This window comes from Mytilus trossulus, chromosome 7, assembly GCF_036588685.1.
Source record: "Mytilus trossulus isolate FHL-02 chromosome 7, PNRI_Mtr1.1.1.hap1, whole genome shotgun sequence".
Classification (NCBI taxonomy): domain Eukaryota; kingdom Metazoa; phylum Mollusca; class Bivalvia; order Mytilida; family Mytilidae; genus Mytilus; species Mytilus trossulus.
In genome coordinates this window covers 9,596,924-9,611,880 of record NC_086379.1, presented here as the reverse complement: position 1 = coordinate 9,611,880, position 14,957 = coordinate 9,596,924, and the positions used below count along the sequence as shown (strand labels likewise).

Below are 14,957 nucleotides of genomic sequence, written 5' to 3'. Positions count from 1 at the left end.
TTGAATCTGATTTAAACTTTTTAATTTATTATTCCGTTCCGTTCCGTTCCGCAAAGTACCAATTGCTCTGAGGAATTGGTATTTAACGGAATCGAACGGAACCAGACATTTATAATGTAATAAAAGCAGTATGATAATAAAAAATGTGTCTGACACCCCTTTTTGCAGAAGAAATAAGTGTTTTAGATAGCATTCCCGACCAGATAAATAATTAAGAATTTAAAACAAAGGCAGCTTAGACAAAAAGTCTTACTCCTTCCATTGGTAATTATATTTTTTAAAAGAGGCCTTCCACCTCTCGTGCCGACGAGGATTAGAAATAGTAATCAAGTTGAATCTGATTTAAACTTTTTAATTTATTATTCCGTTCCGTTCCGTTCCGCAAAGTACCAATTGCTCTGAGGAATTGGTATTTAACAGAATAGAACGGAACCAGACATTTATAATGTAATAAAAGCGGTATGATAAAAAAAAATGTGTCTGACACCCCTTTTTGCAGAAGAAATAAGTGTTTTAGATAGCATTCCCGACCAGATAAATAATAAAGAATTTAACACAAAGGCCGGATAGACAAAAAGTCTTACTTCTTCCATTGGTAATTATATTTTTTAAAAGAGGCCTTGCACCTTTCGTTCCGACGAGGATTAGAAACAGTGATCAAGTTGAATCTGATTTAAACTTTTTAATTTATTATTCCGTTCCGTTCCGTTCCGCAAAGTACCAATTGCTCTGAGGAATTGGTATTTAACGGAATCGAACGGAACCAGACATTTATAATGTAATAAAAGCAGTATGATAAAAAAAATGTGTCTGACACCCCTTTTTGCAGAAGAAATAAGTGTTTTAGATAGCATTCCCGACCTGATAAATAATTAAGAATTTAAAACAAAGGCAGCTTAGACAAAAACAAAAAAATCTTACTCCTTCCATTGGTAATTATATTTTTTAAAAGAGGCCTTCCACCTCTCGTGCCGACGAGGATTAGAAACAGTAATCAAGTTGAATCTGATTTAAACTTTTTAATTTATTATTCCGTTCCGTTCCGTTCCGCAAAGTACCAATTGCTCTGAGGAATTGGTATTTAACGGAATCGAACGGAAACAGACATCTATAATGTAATAAAAGCAGTAGGATAAAAAAAATGTGTCTGACACCCCTTTTTGCAGAAGAAATAAGTGTTTTAGATAGCATTCCCGACCAGATAAATAATTAAGAATTTAAAACAAAGGCAGCTTAGACAAAAAGTCTTACTCCTTCCATTGGTAATTATATTTTTTTAAAGAGGCCTTCCACCTCTCGTTCCGACGAGGATTAGAAACAGTAATCAAGTTGGATCTGATTTAAACTTTTTAATTTATTTTTCCGTTCCGTTCCGTTCCGCAAAGTACCAATTGCTCTGAGGAATTGGTATTTAACGAAATCGAACGGAAACCGACATCTATAATTTAATAAAAGCAGTATGATAAAAACAAGTCAGACCCTTCTTTTTTGAATGAGTGGTAAGTGTTTTAGATAGCATTTCGACTTGATCAATATTTAAATAAACAGCTGCGTCATGAGCGCATGATACGCCCGTCGTCTTGTGAAAAAACATAAATCTTTTTTTAATAACACAGGGTTGTATAGGATGTCATGCTTAGTATATCCTGACTCCTTCCTTATTCCCGCTCAATAGGAAGATTCATCATTGTACAAGATGTATTTGGAAACCCGACGCAACATTAGCCTGTTAAGTTTTAAGCAATAGAGATACAGCGCAACATGTGAAAAAAACCCTCTTTTTTTACAAAAAACTCGAAAATATAAAAATGAATCATCACCAAAAAGTATACAGATCTTTAGATTAATATAAAGAAGTGTGTAAAGTTTTAAGCAATAATCATAAATCGTTTTTGAGATATGGTGCGACATGTAAACCCCCCCCCCTTTTTTTTTTTTACAAAATACTCAATAACTCAAAAATGACATTTTGAATCATCACCAAAACGTATACAGATCTTAAGATTAATATAACAAAGACATGTGTAAAGTTTTAAGCAATAATCATAAATCGTTTTTGAGATATGGTGCGACATGTAACCCCCCCCTTTTTTTTTTTTACAAAATACTCAATAACTCAAAAATGAAATTTTGAATCATCACCAAAACGTATACAGATCTTAAAATTAATATAACAAAGACATGTGTAAAGTTTTAAGTAATAATCATAAATCGTTTTTGAGATATGGTGCGACATGTGAAAAAAACACACCCCTGTTTTAGTTACAAAGTGCCGTAACTCAAAAAGTTGTAATCTTATTTTCACAAAAAAAAACCTCCCCCTTTTTTACAAAATACTCAATAACTCAAAAATTAAATTTTGAATCATCACCAAAAAGTATACAGATATTAAGATTAATATAACTAAGAAGTATTTAAAGTTTAAAGCCATAATCAAGAATCGTTTTTGAGATACGGTGCGACATGTGAAAAAAACACACCCCTGTTTTAGTTACAAAGTGCCGTTACTCAAAAAGTTGTATTCTTATTTTCACAAAAGAGTATACAGATCATTTGACCATCATAAGAAACAACTATGTTAAGTTTCATGAAATTTGGATAAGTCGTTCTCAAGTTACGGTGCGACATGTTTACACCGGACAGACGGACAGACGGGCGGACGGACGGACGGACACTGGACATTTGTATACCATAATACGTCCCGTCAAAATTGACGGACGTATAAAAAATAACACAAAGACAGGTTAGACAAAAGGTCTTTCTACTTCCATTGGTAATTATAAATTAAAAAAGGGGCCTTCCGAAGATGATTAGAAACAGTGATCAAAACTTGACAGACAAAAGATTGACGTGCGAGTTTAACACAATGTAATGTGATGCCTGAAACACTTCTCAAGCAACGTGGGTCCTATTTGGCACCACAAATAGCAGAGATCTACAAAAAGCTTGGCTGTGACAAAGAGACGTCTGCAGTACTCAAACTTTATTTATAGAACGAACAACATAAAAACAAGTACACAATCCCGAACCTAATAACCGTTACACTATCCCCCCTTTTCTTTATAAACAGACAGTTCTCAATAAGAATATCTCTTATTTTTTTGCACAAATGTTTTTGTCAATCTTTGAAACGTAAGGGTTGGTTTATTTTGCGTCCATATCGACTGATTTTAGGTGGGTGCTTTTCTTTTGTCATCTGATGATTCCCAGGTAAGTCTGGAGCCTGTGTCCTCGACTCACTGGAATCTGAACTGTTATCCATCTTGGGTGAAATCTTTGGATTTAAGGCATCATTGAGAGACCCTATCTTCTTGGTTACGTTTGCATGGGTCTTACTACCACTTGAGACTGGACTCAGTGTCCCCGAATCACGTGATATAATCTCCTTCTGTTCTGATTCATCATCTTGTTTGGTTGAATTCTTGCCCGAATCTAAACTTTGTATCGTCTGTTCTAATGAACATATGATATAGTCTTCAAATAGTGAATTCTCTTTCTTTGAACTATCAGATTTATCGTCGTTAGCCGCATCATAAGCATCTGAAATTTCGACAACAAATTCTTGCGATAGCTTAATATTCTTGTTCTCAAACCCACCTGAGTCTGGAGCCTGTGTCCTCGGCTCATGTGGCACATTTGAACCAATCGCACTTACCTCGTCCATGTCTGAAACATTATCTTTTTCAAGATTATCCTGTAGGCGAGTTTCCACTAAAACCGACCCAGTGTTGTTATTGCCTTGTAAGGAAGCTGGGTCTAAAACATCAACAATACTTTCTTTTAGACTTTCAACTCCTCCATATACATCTGTCTCGTCCATGGGCTTTAAAGTATCTAAAGTGGGTTCCATTTCAGCCGTCACTCTTGATATTTGGCAATCATTTTCTGTTCGATACCGTCCTGGTATCAGCTCATTATTTATCAGCAGATCACCTTATTTGGCCATTATGATACCATCTACTTCTTTCAGTAAGTCTATTCCAATCAAAATACCATCTCTTATGGGGGCAATGCATACTTTCCAAATTATCTCCTTTTTACCCAGTTGAAGCTTTGCAACAATATTCATGTCAGCCTCCATTTCTTTCCCATTTTCTGCATTCAATAAGCAAGCTTTTATACCGGTAGTACCGCTCAAACCAATACAATTTGCAAAGGATCTTGAAAGTACCGTTACATCTGCTCCTGTATCAACAATAGCATCGACCTTATTGCCATTGACTTGAATTGGAATGAGTAAATCTTGACCTCTGCCAATTTGATAATATATCTCCTTTCACAATCAGCACCAGTATCTTGTCTTCTCATAGGGCTGGGGGATCGTGATCTTTTTGGACAATCACGTTTGAAATGGCTTTTATCGCCACAAAAATAACATCCCGTTGACTGTGCTGTCAAGGTAGCTGGTTTTGAATCATGCAGCATGGCCCTTTCTAAAAGATCTCTTAGTGCTTTGATTTCATTCTGTAATGTTTGATTATCTGGTTTCCGAAATGAATTTACCAACTGCCTAACGCTGTCCATCCCTCCATATTGGTCAGTACTCTTTTCCTCTTCATCTTTCCACGTAACGCGTCTGGTCCTTTGTTTTGTATAATAATCAACATCCCTGCCCAACGTAGCATGATAATTGTGTTGTAGTTGTACAACAATATCTAGTGCTGAAGATACAGTCTAAGGTTGGTGGTTTAAAGCTTCATATGCTATTTTGGCGTTCTTGTGGCCCTTCAAAAAGTGTTCCGCTGCAAGTTCCTCTTGTAACTCGATACTACTTGTTGGGTATGCTCTTGAGACTAATCGTCTTACTTCTTCAGCAAACTCTTCATTCTTTTCATTGTGTTGTCTTAAATCAGATAGTTTTTTTCGTGCAGTGGAGGGGGACTCTTTTCGGTTGAACCTGTTTTCCATGTGACGCGAATTGGATTCAAAAGTATCTCTTTCCTGTCGAGGAATTGCGGTCATAAATTTACTCGCCTGTCCTCGCAGGCATTCAATGTACCTATCTAACTTTTCCTCCTCTGTCCATTCGTTTCTCCTAGCTTCCCTGTTGAATGGGATAATAAACCCCTCATAATCATCCTTCCCGTCGAATGTTGGAAGTTTTTGGTGCGGAACGTCACTATTTGGTACTTTTTGTCTTGTCTGCTGTGTATTGTTACTACTGTGCATAGCTTCAATATCACTAGAAAACGAAGGTTGTATGTTTCTTATCAAATCTTGTCTATTATTTGTGTTCATAGAACTCGACCTAGACTCCCATCTTTCTATAGTGCTTAACAACGGTTTAAAAGGGGGGAGTGTTGTGGTATCCCTTGGTGTTGATGACAATGGTGTGTGTGAATTAGCATTTAGTCTGGGACTGTTCCCGCGACCAAACTGCAAACTCCCGTTCTGTCTGTCATCATCTAAATTCTGTGTTGTTGTATCCCTTTGTGTTGATGACAATGGTGTGTGTGAATTTGCATTTGGTCTGGGACTGTTCCCGCGACCAAACTGCAAACATCCGGTCTGTATGTCATCATCTTTATTCTGGGACGATGGCCTGGGACTGTTCCCTCGACCGAACTGCAAATATCCTATTGGTTGATTATCTAAACTAAATGAAGGTGGTCTGGGACTGTTCCCACGACCGAACTGTAAAACCGATTTCGGCTTGCTATCTTGACCGAACAGAGATTGTCTGTGACTGTTCTCTTGGTCAACCTGAAAACTGTCAACTGGTTTGTTTTCACCTAACTTAGGGTCTAGGTGTTCATTATTTCCATCATATAATCCATACTTTGGACAAATAGAAGACCCAGAAAAATCGTCAACTGTGTAACCGGAAGTATTAGTTCCTGTGCTCTTAATGTCGGATTTCGATGTCTCCCGGTTCTGCAAAAACTTATTGTTCAATTCTTCTATACTTCTACTTTGTTGGTAGAGTAGCTGCATTGTATTGGCAGAAACCTCATCCTGTTTTCTAAACATATGTCATGGTGTCAACCAAGGTTCCCATGTCGTTCCCCATTCTTTCTAACACGTTAAGCATTTTTATGCCCAACTGATCACCATTTGGCGGGGAATCTTCGCTGACTTTTCGATCAGAACCCGTCTCTACTACTGTATCGTCATTCATGTTTATTATTAAATTGCAATTTATAAAAGATTGTAATTTTCAATCCTGTGGATCGACGTGTACTGAAAATGATTCCCTATCTAACCAATACTCTTGGCATATGTCAAGTGGTAATCTTCTAAACCACTTTTGTGCCCATATTCTTTTAGGATGAAGCCCGTCTCTTAGCAGGTGAAAATTAATATTTTGTCTGTTGTGTGATGACGAGTGGAATAGACCTGAGATAGTTGTGTAGAACAGTTTCACTCATAAGTCCTTTATTTTCTAAATTCGATCTGTAATACTTAAAAAACACGTATTACATGAAACAGTCAAAAAATATGCAAATTATTATGATACAAAATGCAAATCTTGACTAAAATAAAATAAAAAATAAAAAATAAAAATGTTTTTGTATGTCCGGTAATTTGGTGACGAGGTCGGAGCCACCGGAATTATTTTTTTTCAAATGCAAATTTTCGTCAGCTAAATTTTTTGTAAAATTAAAACAATTTTCAGTATTTAAAGTATAAAAATCATACGATCTCACCGGAATAATTATGTTTGGGTTGTGATTGACGGGGATCCGCTTCTGGATCGCCCAATCGTCGACTCACGTGGTTTTCCAAACTGGCAACTTTCCGATGAATTTCCAAACTTCTCAGTCGAATAAATTCACAATAGTCGACACTTCTGACACCAGTGTGATGCCTGAAACATTTCTCAAGCAACGTGGGTCCTATTTGGCACCACAAATAGCAGAGATCTACAAAAAGCTTGGCTGTGACAAAAAGACGTCTGCAGTACTCAAACTTTATTTATAGAACGAACAACATAAAAACAAGTACACAATCCCGAACCCAATAACCGTTACAGTAATTAAAAAATTGACACTGTCATAGTTTAAGTACACTTGTATTTCTACATCAAAAGCTTATGTCATTCGCACTGTATATTGTCAAAGTTGCGGACTTCTAATTTAATAAAAGGTTGATTTTGATATTTTCATTTGTAACCACTGTAATGACGCCGGGTATAATTGACGAGAGCTTTGTTTTTATTCAAGACATTTTTTTTCACTTTTTTTTAACTTAAATACACATGCATGATATTCATTAGCACAATTTAAAACTTACATTCAAATGAATTCCAAGAGGATCAACATTACTTTAGACATACAAATGTAGCAACTCATTCCGAACTTTAATAATTAACGACAACATTTTTTGGCCCATTTCATCATTTTTTTTCCCGAAAATTTAAAAATATAATAAGGAATGGATGGATTTTGGGTAACCTGCATTTGTGTTAAATTATTTATTAATGATCAGGTCGAGAATGCTATATAAAACAATTACCAGTGCACTCATTCAAAAAAAGAAGTGTCAGCCTTTTTTTATCATACTGATTTTATTACATTTGTAGATGTCTGTTTCCGTTCGATTCCGTTAAATATCAATTCCTCAGACCAATTGGTACTTTGCGGAACGTGCAATGTGAAAAATGCCCGGCAGGCATGGCTTTTTATCAGGAATTTAATGTAAAAAAACTCATCAAAATCGGACTTGAAATAAAAAACAAATATATTTTTTCAGGCCCCCCCCCCCCAAATGGCCCCCTTTATCTCGGGTCCCATAAGAGCAATATAAATCCGTAGGCAGTCTACAAATAGAAAATTTAAATGGAATATAAAGAACAGGTTTTTATTACATTATAGATGTCTGTTTCCGTTCGATTCCGTTAAATACCAATTCCTCAGAGCAATTGGTACTTTGCGGAACGGAACGGAACGGAACGGAACGGAATAATAAATTAAAAAGTTTAAATCAGATTCAACTTGATTACTGTTTCTAATTCTCGTCGGCACGAGAGGTGGAAGGCCTCTTTTAAAAAATATAATTACCAATGGAAGGAGTAAGATTTTTTGTTTTTGTCTAAGCTGCCTTTGTTTTAAATTCTTAATTATTTATCTGGTCGGGAATGCTATCTAAAACACTTATTTCTTCTGCAAAAAGGGGTGTCAGACACATTTTTTTTTTATCATACTGCTTTTATTACATTATAAATGTCTGGTTCCGTTCGATTCCGTTAAATACCAATTCCTCAGAGCAATTGGTACTTTGCGGAACGGAACGGAACGGAATAATAAATTAAAAAGTTTAAATCAGATTCAACTTGATCACTGTTTCTAATCCTCGTCGGAACGAAAGGTGGAAGGCCTCTTTTAAAAAATATAATTACCAATGGAAGAAGTAAGACTTTTTGTCTATCCGGTCTTTGTGTTAAATTCTTAATTATTTATCTGGTCGGGAATGCTATCTAAAACACTTATTTCTTCTGCAGAAAGGGGTGTCAGACACATTTTTTTTTATCATACTGCTTTTATTACATTATAAATGTCTGGTTCCGTTCGATTCCGTTAAATACCAATTCCTCAGAGCAATTGGTACTTTGCGGAACGGAACGGAACGGAATAATAAATTAAAAAGTTTAAATCAGATTCAACTTGATTACTGTTTCTAATCTTCGTCGGCACGAGAGGTGGAAGGCCTCTTTTAAAAAATATAATTACCAATGGAAGGAGTAAGATTTTTTGTTTTTGTCTAAGCTGCCTTAAAAGTTTGTTTTAAATTCTTAATTATTTATCTGGTCGGGAATGCTATCTAAAACACTTATTTCTTCTGCAAAAAGGGGTGTCAGACACATTTTTTCTTATCATACTACTTTTATTTCATTATAAATGTCTGGTTCCGTTCGATTCCGTTAAATACCAATTCCTCAGAGCAATTGGTACTTTGCGGAACGGAACGGAACGGAATAATAAATTAAAAAGTTTAAATCAGATTCAACTTGATTACTGTTTCTAATCCTCGTCGGCACGAGAGGTGGAAGGCCTCTTTTAAAAAATATAATTACCAATGGAAGGAGTAAGACTTTTTGTCTAAGCTGCCTTTGTTTTAAATTCTTAATTATTTATCTGGTCGGGAATGCTATCTAAAACACTTATTTCTCGTGCAAAAAGGGGTGTCAGACCCATTTTTTTTTTATATCATACTGCTTTTATTACATTATAAATGTCTGGTTCCGTTCGATTCCGTTAAATACCAATTCCTCAGAGCAATTGGTACTTTGCGGAACGGAACGGAACGGAATAATAAATTTAAAAAGTTAAAATCAGAACCAATGTTTCTAATCATCGTCGGAAAGGACGACGTGAGGTCAGTCTAGATATCATAATGCATGACTTGCAAATGCGTTAATTTCATGATAATTTATCAGGACAATCCGACATATTCATTTACAGAATAGTTCCCGATGTTATACATTATTGCACATTTCACCTGTGAAGATGAGATTATAGTACATTTGTGTTATTTGTATATGGAAAACCGTAAAACACAGAAATTTTAAAGTTTGTTTTGTTTTAAAGATTTTTCGAAATTTTGATAAATGCCCCCTCTGGATACCTTAAATGAAATTCTGTTCCGTTCCGTTCCGTTCCGTAAAGTACCAATAGCCCATTGAAAAACATTTAAAAAACACAGGTCATTAGAAGCTTGGATAAATCAGTTAAGAAAATGGGAAAACATTATATAAATTTTCTAAACTGTAAATGCTGGATAGAAACTGTTACTCTGAGAATTTACCAAATTTGTCAAATAAAAAGAAACAAAAAAAACCAATCTTCCTAGAATATAACTCTTTTCAGGAAAATAATTCAGGATGTCTCAAGAAATTTGTTTAATCTAATACTTAATTGTTATGTTTTCTTATTTCAGGTGTAAGTGAGTGCATAATCATGGGAATACCAATGGGCATCGGAACTGGACTATTCAAGCTACTTCATAAATATCCTTTCATGAAGTTATTCTATGATAATAAACCTTGTTCTACGGTTAAGACATTATTCCTTCATGTTATACTCTATACTTATTTTAACATATAAAAAGTAAAATATGGTCAAATATAATGCCTATCCATGTTAAAATTAGCATAGATATGACACCAAGGAATTTTTTTCAAATAGGCAAATTACAGTATTTTTACATGTCAAAGCGTAAGAAAATTTCCTAAAAAAAAATAATGCTGTTTTGTTTCCTCCCCTTGGAATCTGCATTACAATTTCATATTTGATAAGTTTAAAAACTAATAGCAGGCTAAATATATAATGTTTGATAAACAATATATAATAAAGGAGTAAAACGGTCCGATTCAAGCTCAAATATGAAAAATCTACCAAATATGCGAAAAAATGTCACTTTTCAGATGGTTTTTGTCAATACGAAAGTCCGGTAAGGACCGATTTTGGCCTCAAATTTAAGTTTCATCTGACGAAAGATTTTGACCACTTTTAAACACTTAAGTGTCCATTTCATATAATTCAATTAATTTATGTGCAAAATTTTAACTTATTTAGTCATTTAAAACGGTCCGATTCAAGCTCAAATATGAAAAATCTACCAAATATGCGAAAAATGTCACTTTTCAGATGGTTTTTGTCAAAAACGAAAGTGGCCGCATCCGTGTTCATCCTCAATCGTTACATATGTTATGTATTATCATCAAATACAACTTCCATTTCAATATTTTGGATGAACACGAATGCGGCCACTATTGTTTAACCCGGAAACTGTCTAAAATTTAACTAAAATGCTGGAATTGTGAAGATTTCAGTAATTTAGCACTTCATGGTGCTAGTACCCAATATATGTGCATTGTATTGGCAAAAACAGCCCATATTTATGTAGCAGAACCATTCTACTATCCAATAACTAAGAAAAAGTTTAAATTTTAACAATTTTGTAAAACTGCCATATTTTGGGGCCAAAAAGAGGTCTTACTGAACCTACTCCTTTATGTAAGCTGCTAAAATGTTTACATTTTATTAGAATATTGATGAAAATAACGAGAATATCAACCGTTAATTTGTGCACATGTGTCAAACATATTTTGTGCTAATTAGAACATGGCTTTGTTTACAAAGCGTGATACTGATGTCGTATAAGAATGCTGAGTAAAATATCTAAATTGTCTCCACATGATATTTTGGGTACTTGTAGCTGAAATTTTAAAAACATCTCCCATTCATATAGTGAATTTCATGACTAATAAATATATTTCATGGCAAAATTATAACCCTTTCATAGATCTTATAGGAAGAGACCTTCCCTTGAAATTACACTTCGTAACTACGTACACATGCAATATTTCAATTATACAATTTGAGACTTTTTTTTTATTATTTGGCTATTTTCATAGAAATTGATTGTTTGGATCGATCTGAAAACAGTAAGACTTTGATGTTGAAATTCCCTAACATTGCATCTTTATTTGCATTATTGAAAATTTAACTATAAAAAAACTATTTGTAACTGAATTTTAGTTTGTTCTTAGGGATGAACTTAGGTTATGTTTTGGAATAAGTGTCAAATGTTCATACTGTCATTTAAACTTGATGATAATTATACCACATGTTCTTATACCTATACCTATTGAAGTCATAACAGAATTTTCCTTAACAAGTATTACAGTAGAAAAGGATGCACAGTTACAGAGAAGGCCTTTAGTATTTGATGATCCATCTTTTCACATCTTCAGCTGATGATAGATACCAGAAAGATTCAGTATTCAATGGAAGATATTTAATACAATCAACAATCATCAATGAAGAACAATTATATACTAGTTTTGGATTACTAAATGCTTTTACTGAACTGTTCTGTAATGGACTATGAAAAATGATCCACAGTACTACTGGTTATACAATTGACTGTTGAATAGCATTAAGTATAGAGGAGACCTGATAGTTATGGGATGTTTGTAATGATAAACACAAAATGAACAACTAATTACGTACTAATAAACATTGGCTGAAAAATTTTTTAAAAAATTTTGATTTCCAAACCAAGCTGAAAACAAGAAGAATAATTTTCATTTTGTGTTATATGTTATTTAAAAAGATTAAAAAGTAATTTCACAAAACAAAAAAATCAGATCAAATAATTTTAAAAGTCATTTACCTTTTATTTGTCATCTTGTCAAGAGTTGTCACAGCCACTTTTTTGACTAGTTGTCTCCCTGAAGAAAATTACACAAGTTTAGTTTTTGTCGAGCCTGCAACTTTAGTTGTAGAAAGCTCGACATAGGGATAGTGATCTGGCGGCAGTGTTAGCTCAATTCTTAAAAGCTTTATATTTTAGAAGTTGGATGACCTGGATGCTTCATACTTTGTATATAGATGCCTCATGTTACAAATTTTCCGTCAGTCGCATGTCCAATGTCCTTGACCCCATTTTCATGGTTCAGTGACTACTTGAAAAAAAAGCTAAGATTTTTTGTAATGCTAAATTCTCTCTTATTATAAGTAGTTGGATAACTATATTTGGTATGTGTGTACCTTGCAATGTCCTCTTGCCGGTCAGATAGTTCTCACTTGACCTCCACCTTATTTCATAGATCAGTGAACAATGTTTAGTTTTGATGGTCAAGTCCATATCTGAGATACTATAAACAATAGGTCTAGTATATTCGGTGTATGGAAGCACTGTAAGGTGTACATGTTCAACTGGCAGGTGGCATCTGACCTTGACCTCATTTTCATGGTTCAGTGGTTATAGTTAAGTTTTTGTTTTTTGGTCCGTTTTTCTTATACTGTATGCAATAGGTTTCTTTATTTTGTGTATGGAATGGTTGTAAGGTGTACAGAATTACCTGGCAGGTGTCATATGACCTTGACCTGATTTTCATGGTCCAATGGTCAAAGTAGTTTTTGAGTTTTGGCCTTTTTAGCTCACTTGGCCCTTCGCTTATGCCATCACTTGGCGTCCGTCGTCGTCCGTCGTCTGTCATCGTAAACTATTTCAAAACTCTTCTCCTCTGAAACTACTGGGCCAAATACTTTATGTATGTATGTGCCTGTCCCGGGTTAGGCGAGGGTTGGGATCACGCTAACATGTAAAGCCCCACCACATTCTGTATGTATGTGCCTGTCCCAGGTTAGGCGAGGGTTGGGATCCCACTAACATGTAAAGCCCCACCACATTATGTATGTATGTGCCTGTCCCAGGTTAGGCGAGGGTTGGGATCCCGCTAACATGTAAAGCCCCACCACATTATGTATGTATGTGCCTGTCCCAGGTTAGGCGAGGGTTGGGATCCCACTAACATGTAAAGCCCCACCACATTATGTATGTATGTGCCTGTCCCAGGTTAGGGGGAGGGTTGGGATCCCACTAACATGTAAAGCCCCACCACATTATGTATGTATGTGCCTGTCCCAGGTTAGGGGGAGGGTTGGGATATCACTAACATGTAAAGCCCCACCACATTATGTATGTATGTGCCTGTCCCAGGTTAGGGGGAGGGTTGGGATCCCACTAACATGTAAAGCCCCACCACATTATGTATGTATGTGCCTGTCCCAGGTTAGGGGGAGGGTTGGGATCCCACTCACATGTAAAGCCCCACCACATTATGTATGTATGTGTCTGTTCCAGGTTAGGGGGAGGGTTGGGATCCCACTAACATGTAAAGCCCCACCACATTATGTATGTATGTGTCTGTCCCAAAATAGGAGCCTGTAATTCAGTGGTTGTCGTTTGTTTGTGAGCTACATATTTGTTTTTTTGTTCATTTTTGTCGAGCCTTCGACTTTAGTCGAAAAAGCGAGACTAAGCGATCCTACATTCCGTCGTCGGCGGCGGCGGCGGCGTCCACAAATATTCACCCTGTGGTTAAAGTTTTTGAAATTTTAATAACTTTCTTAAACTTTACTGGATTTCTACCAAACTTGGACAGAAGCTTGTTAATGATCATTAGATAGTATCCAGAAGTAAATTTTGTAAAAATAAAATTCCATTTTTTCCGTATTTTACCTATAAATGGAATTAGTTTTTTTCTGCGGGGGAACATAACATTCACTCTGTGGTTAAAGTTTTTAGAATTTTAATAACTTTCTTAAACTATCCTGGGTTTGTACCAAACTTGGACAGAAGCTTGTTTATAATTATAAGATAGTATCCAGAAGTAAATTTTGTAAAATTGAAATTCCATTTTTTTCCGTATTTTACTTTTAAATGGACTTAGTTTTTCTGCGGGGAAACATAACATTCACTCTGTGGTTAAAGTTTTTAGAATGTTAATAACTTTCTTAAACTGTCCTGGGTTTGTACCAAGCTTGGAAAGAAGCTTGTTTATGATCATAAGATAGTATCCAGAAGTAAATTTTGTAAAAAAATAAATCCATTTTTTTTTTTTACTTTTAAATGGACTTAGTTTTTTTCTGCAGGGAAACATAACATTTACTCTGTGGTTAAAGTTTTTAGAATTTTAATAACTTTCTTAAAATACCCTGGGTTTGTACCCAACTTGGACAGAAACCTGTTTATGATCATAAGATAGTATCCAGAAGTAAATTTTGTAAAAAGATAACTCCATTTTTCTGAATTTTACTTTTAAATGGACTTAGATTTTCTTCCAGTTTACATTACATACAGTCAGCAGTTAAAGTTTTCAAAACATTTATTAGATTCATTAACTATCCTAGATTTTTACCAAACTTGGACAGAAGCTTCTTACAATCATAAGATAGTATCAAGAGGAATATTTTTATTGATTTTTTTCCTCACTTTTGTTGAGCCTGCGATTTACAGCAAAAGTAGGCGAGACACTGGGTTCCGCGGAACCCTTACAAATTTTTGTACATAAATAAGGCGTTTAGTTTTCTTATTTAAATTGTTTTACAATGTCATTTCATGGCCTGTTAACCTGACTTTGCGGTATGGGCTTTGCTCATTGTTGAAGGCCATACGGTGACCTATAGTTGTAAATTTCTGTGTCATTTTGATCTCTTGTGGAGAGT

General features: G+C 35.1%; 2 protein-coding genes across 2 annotated transcripts in view; both read left to right on the top strand.

Moving 5' to 3' along the window:
• Window positions 1-11,983, top strand: part of LOC134724604 (DNA-directed RNA polymerase III subunit RPC1-like) — an 88,904-nt gene extending 76,921 nt beyond the window's left edge. Inside the window, exons 36-37 of the mRNA XM_063587726.1 lie at window positions 9,877-9,947; window positions 11,628-11,983. Coding sequence (XP_063443796.1) covers window positions 9,877-9,947; window positions 11,628-11,699 — 143 coding nt within the window. The 3' untranslated portion in view covers window positions 11,700-11,983. The remainder of the gene's footprint in view (window positions 1-9,876; window positions 9,948-11,627) is intronic.
• A 2,864-nt stretch (window positions 11,984-14,847) lies between these two features.
• LOC134724603 (prostaglandin reductase-3-like) overlaps window positions 14,848-14,957 on the top strand; it is a 219,608-nt gene continuing 219,498 nt past the window's right edge. The window contains exon 1 of the mRNA XM_063587724.1: window positions 14,848-14,853. The gene's annotated coding sequence lies outside the window, so the exon portion shown is untranslated. The remainder of the gene's footprint in view (window positions 14,854-14,957) is intronic.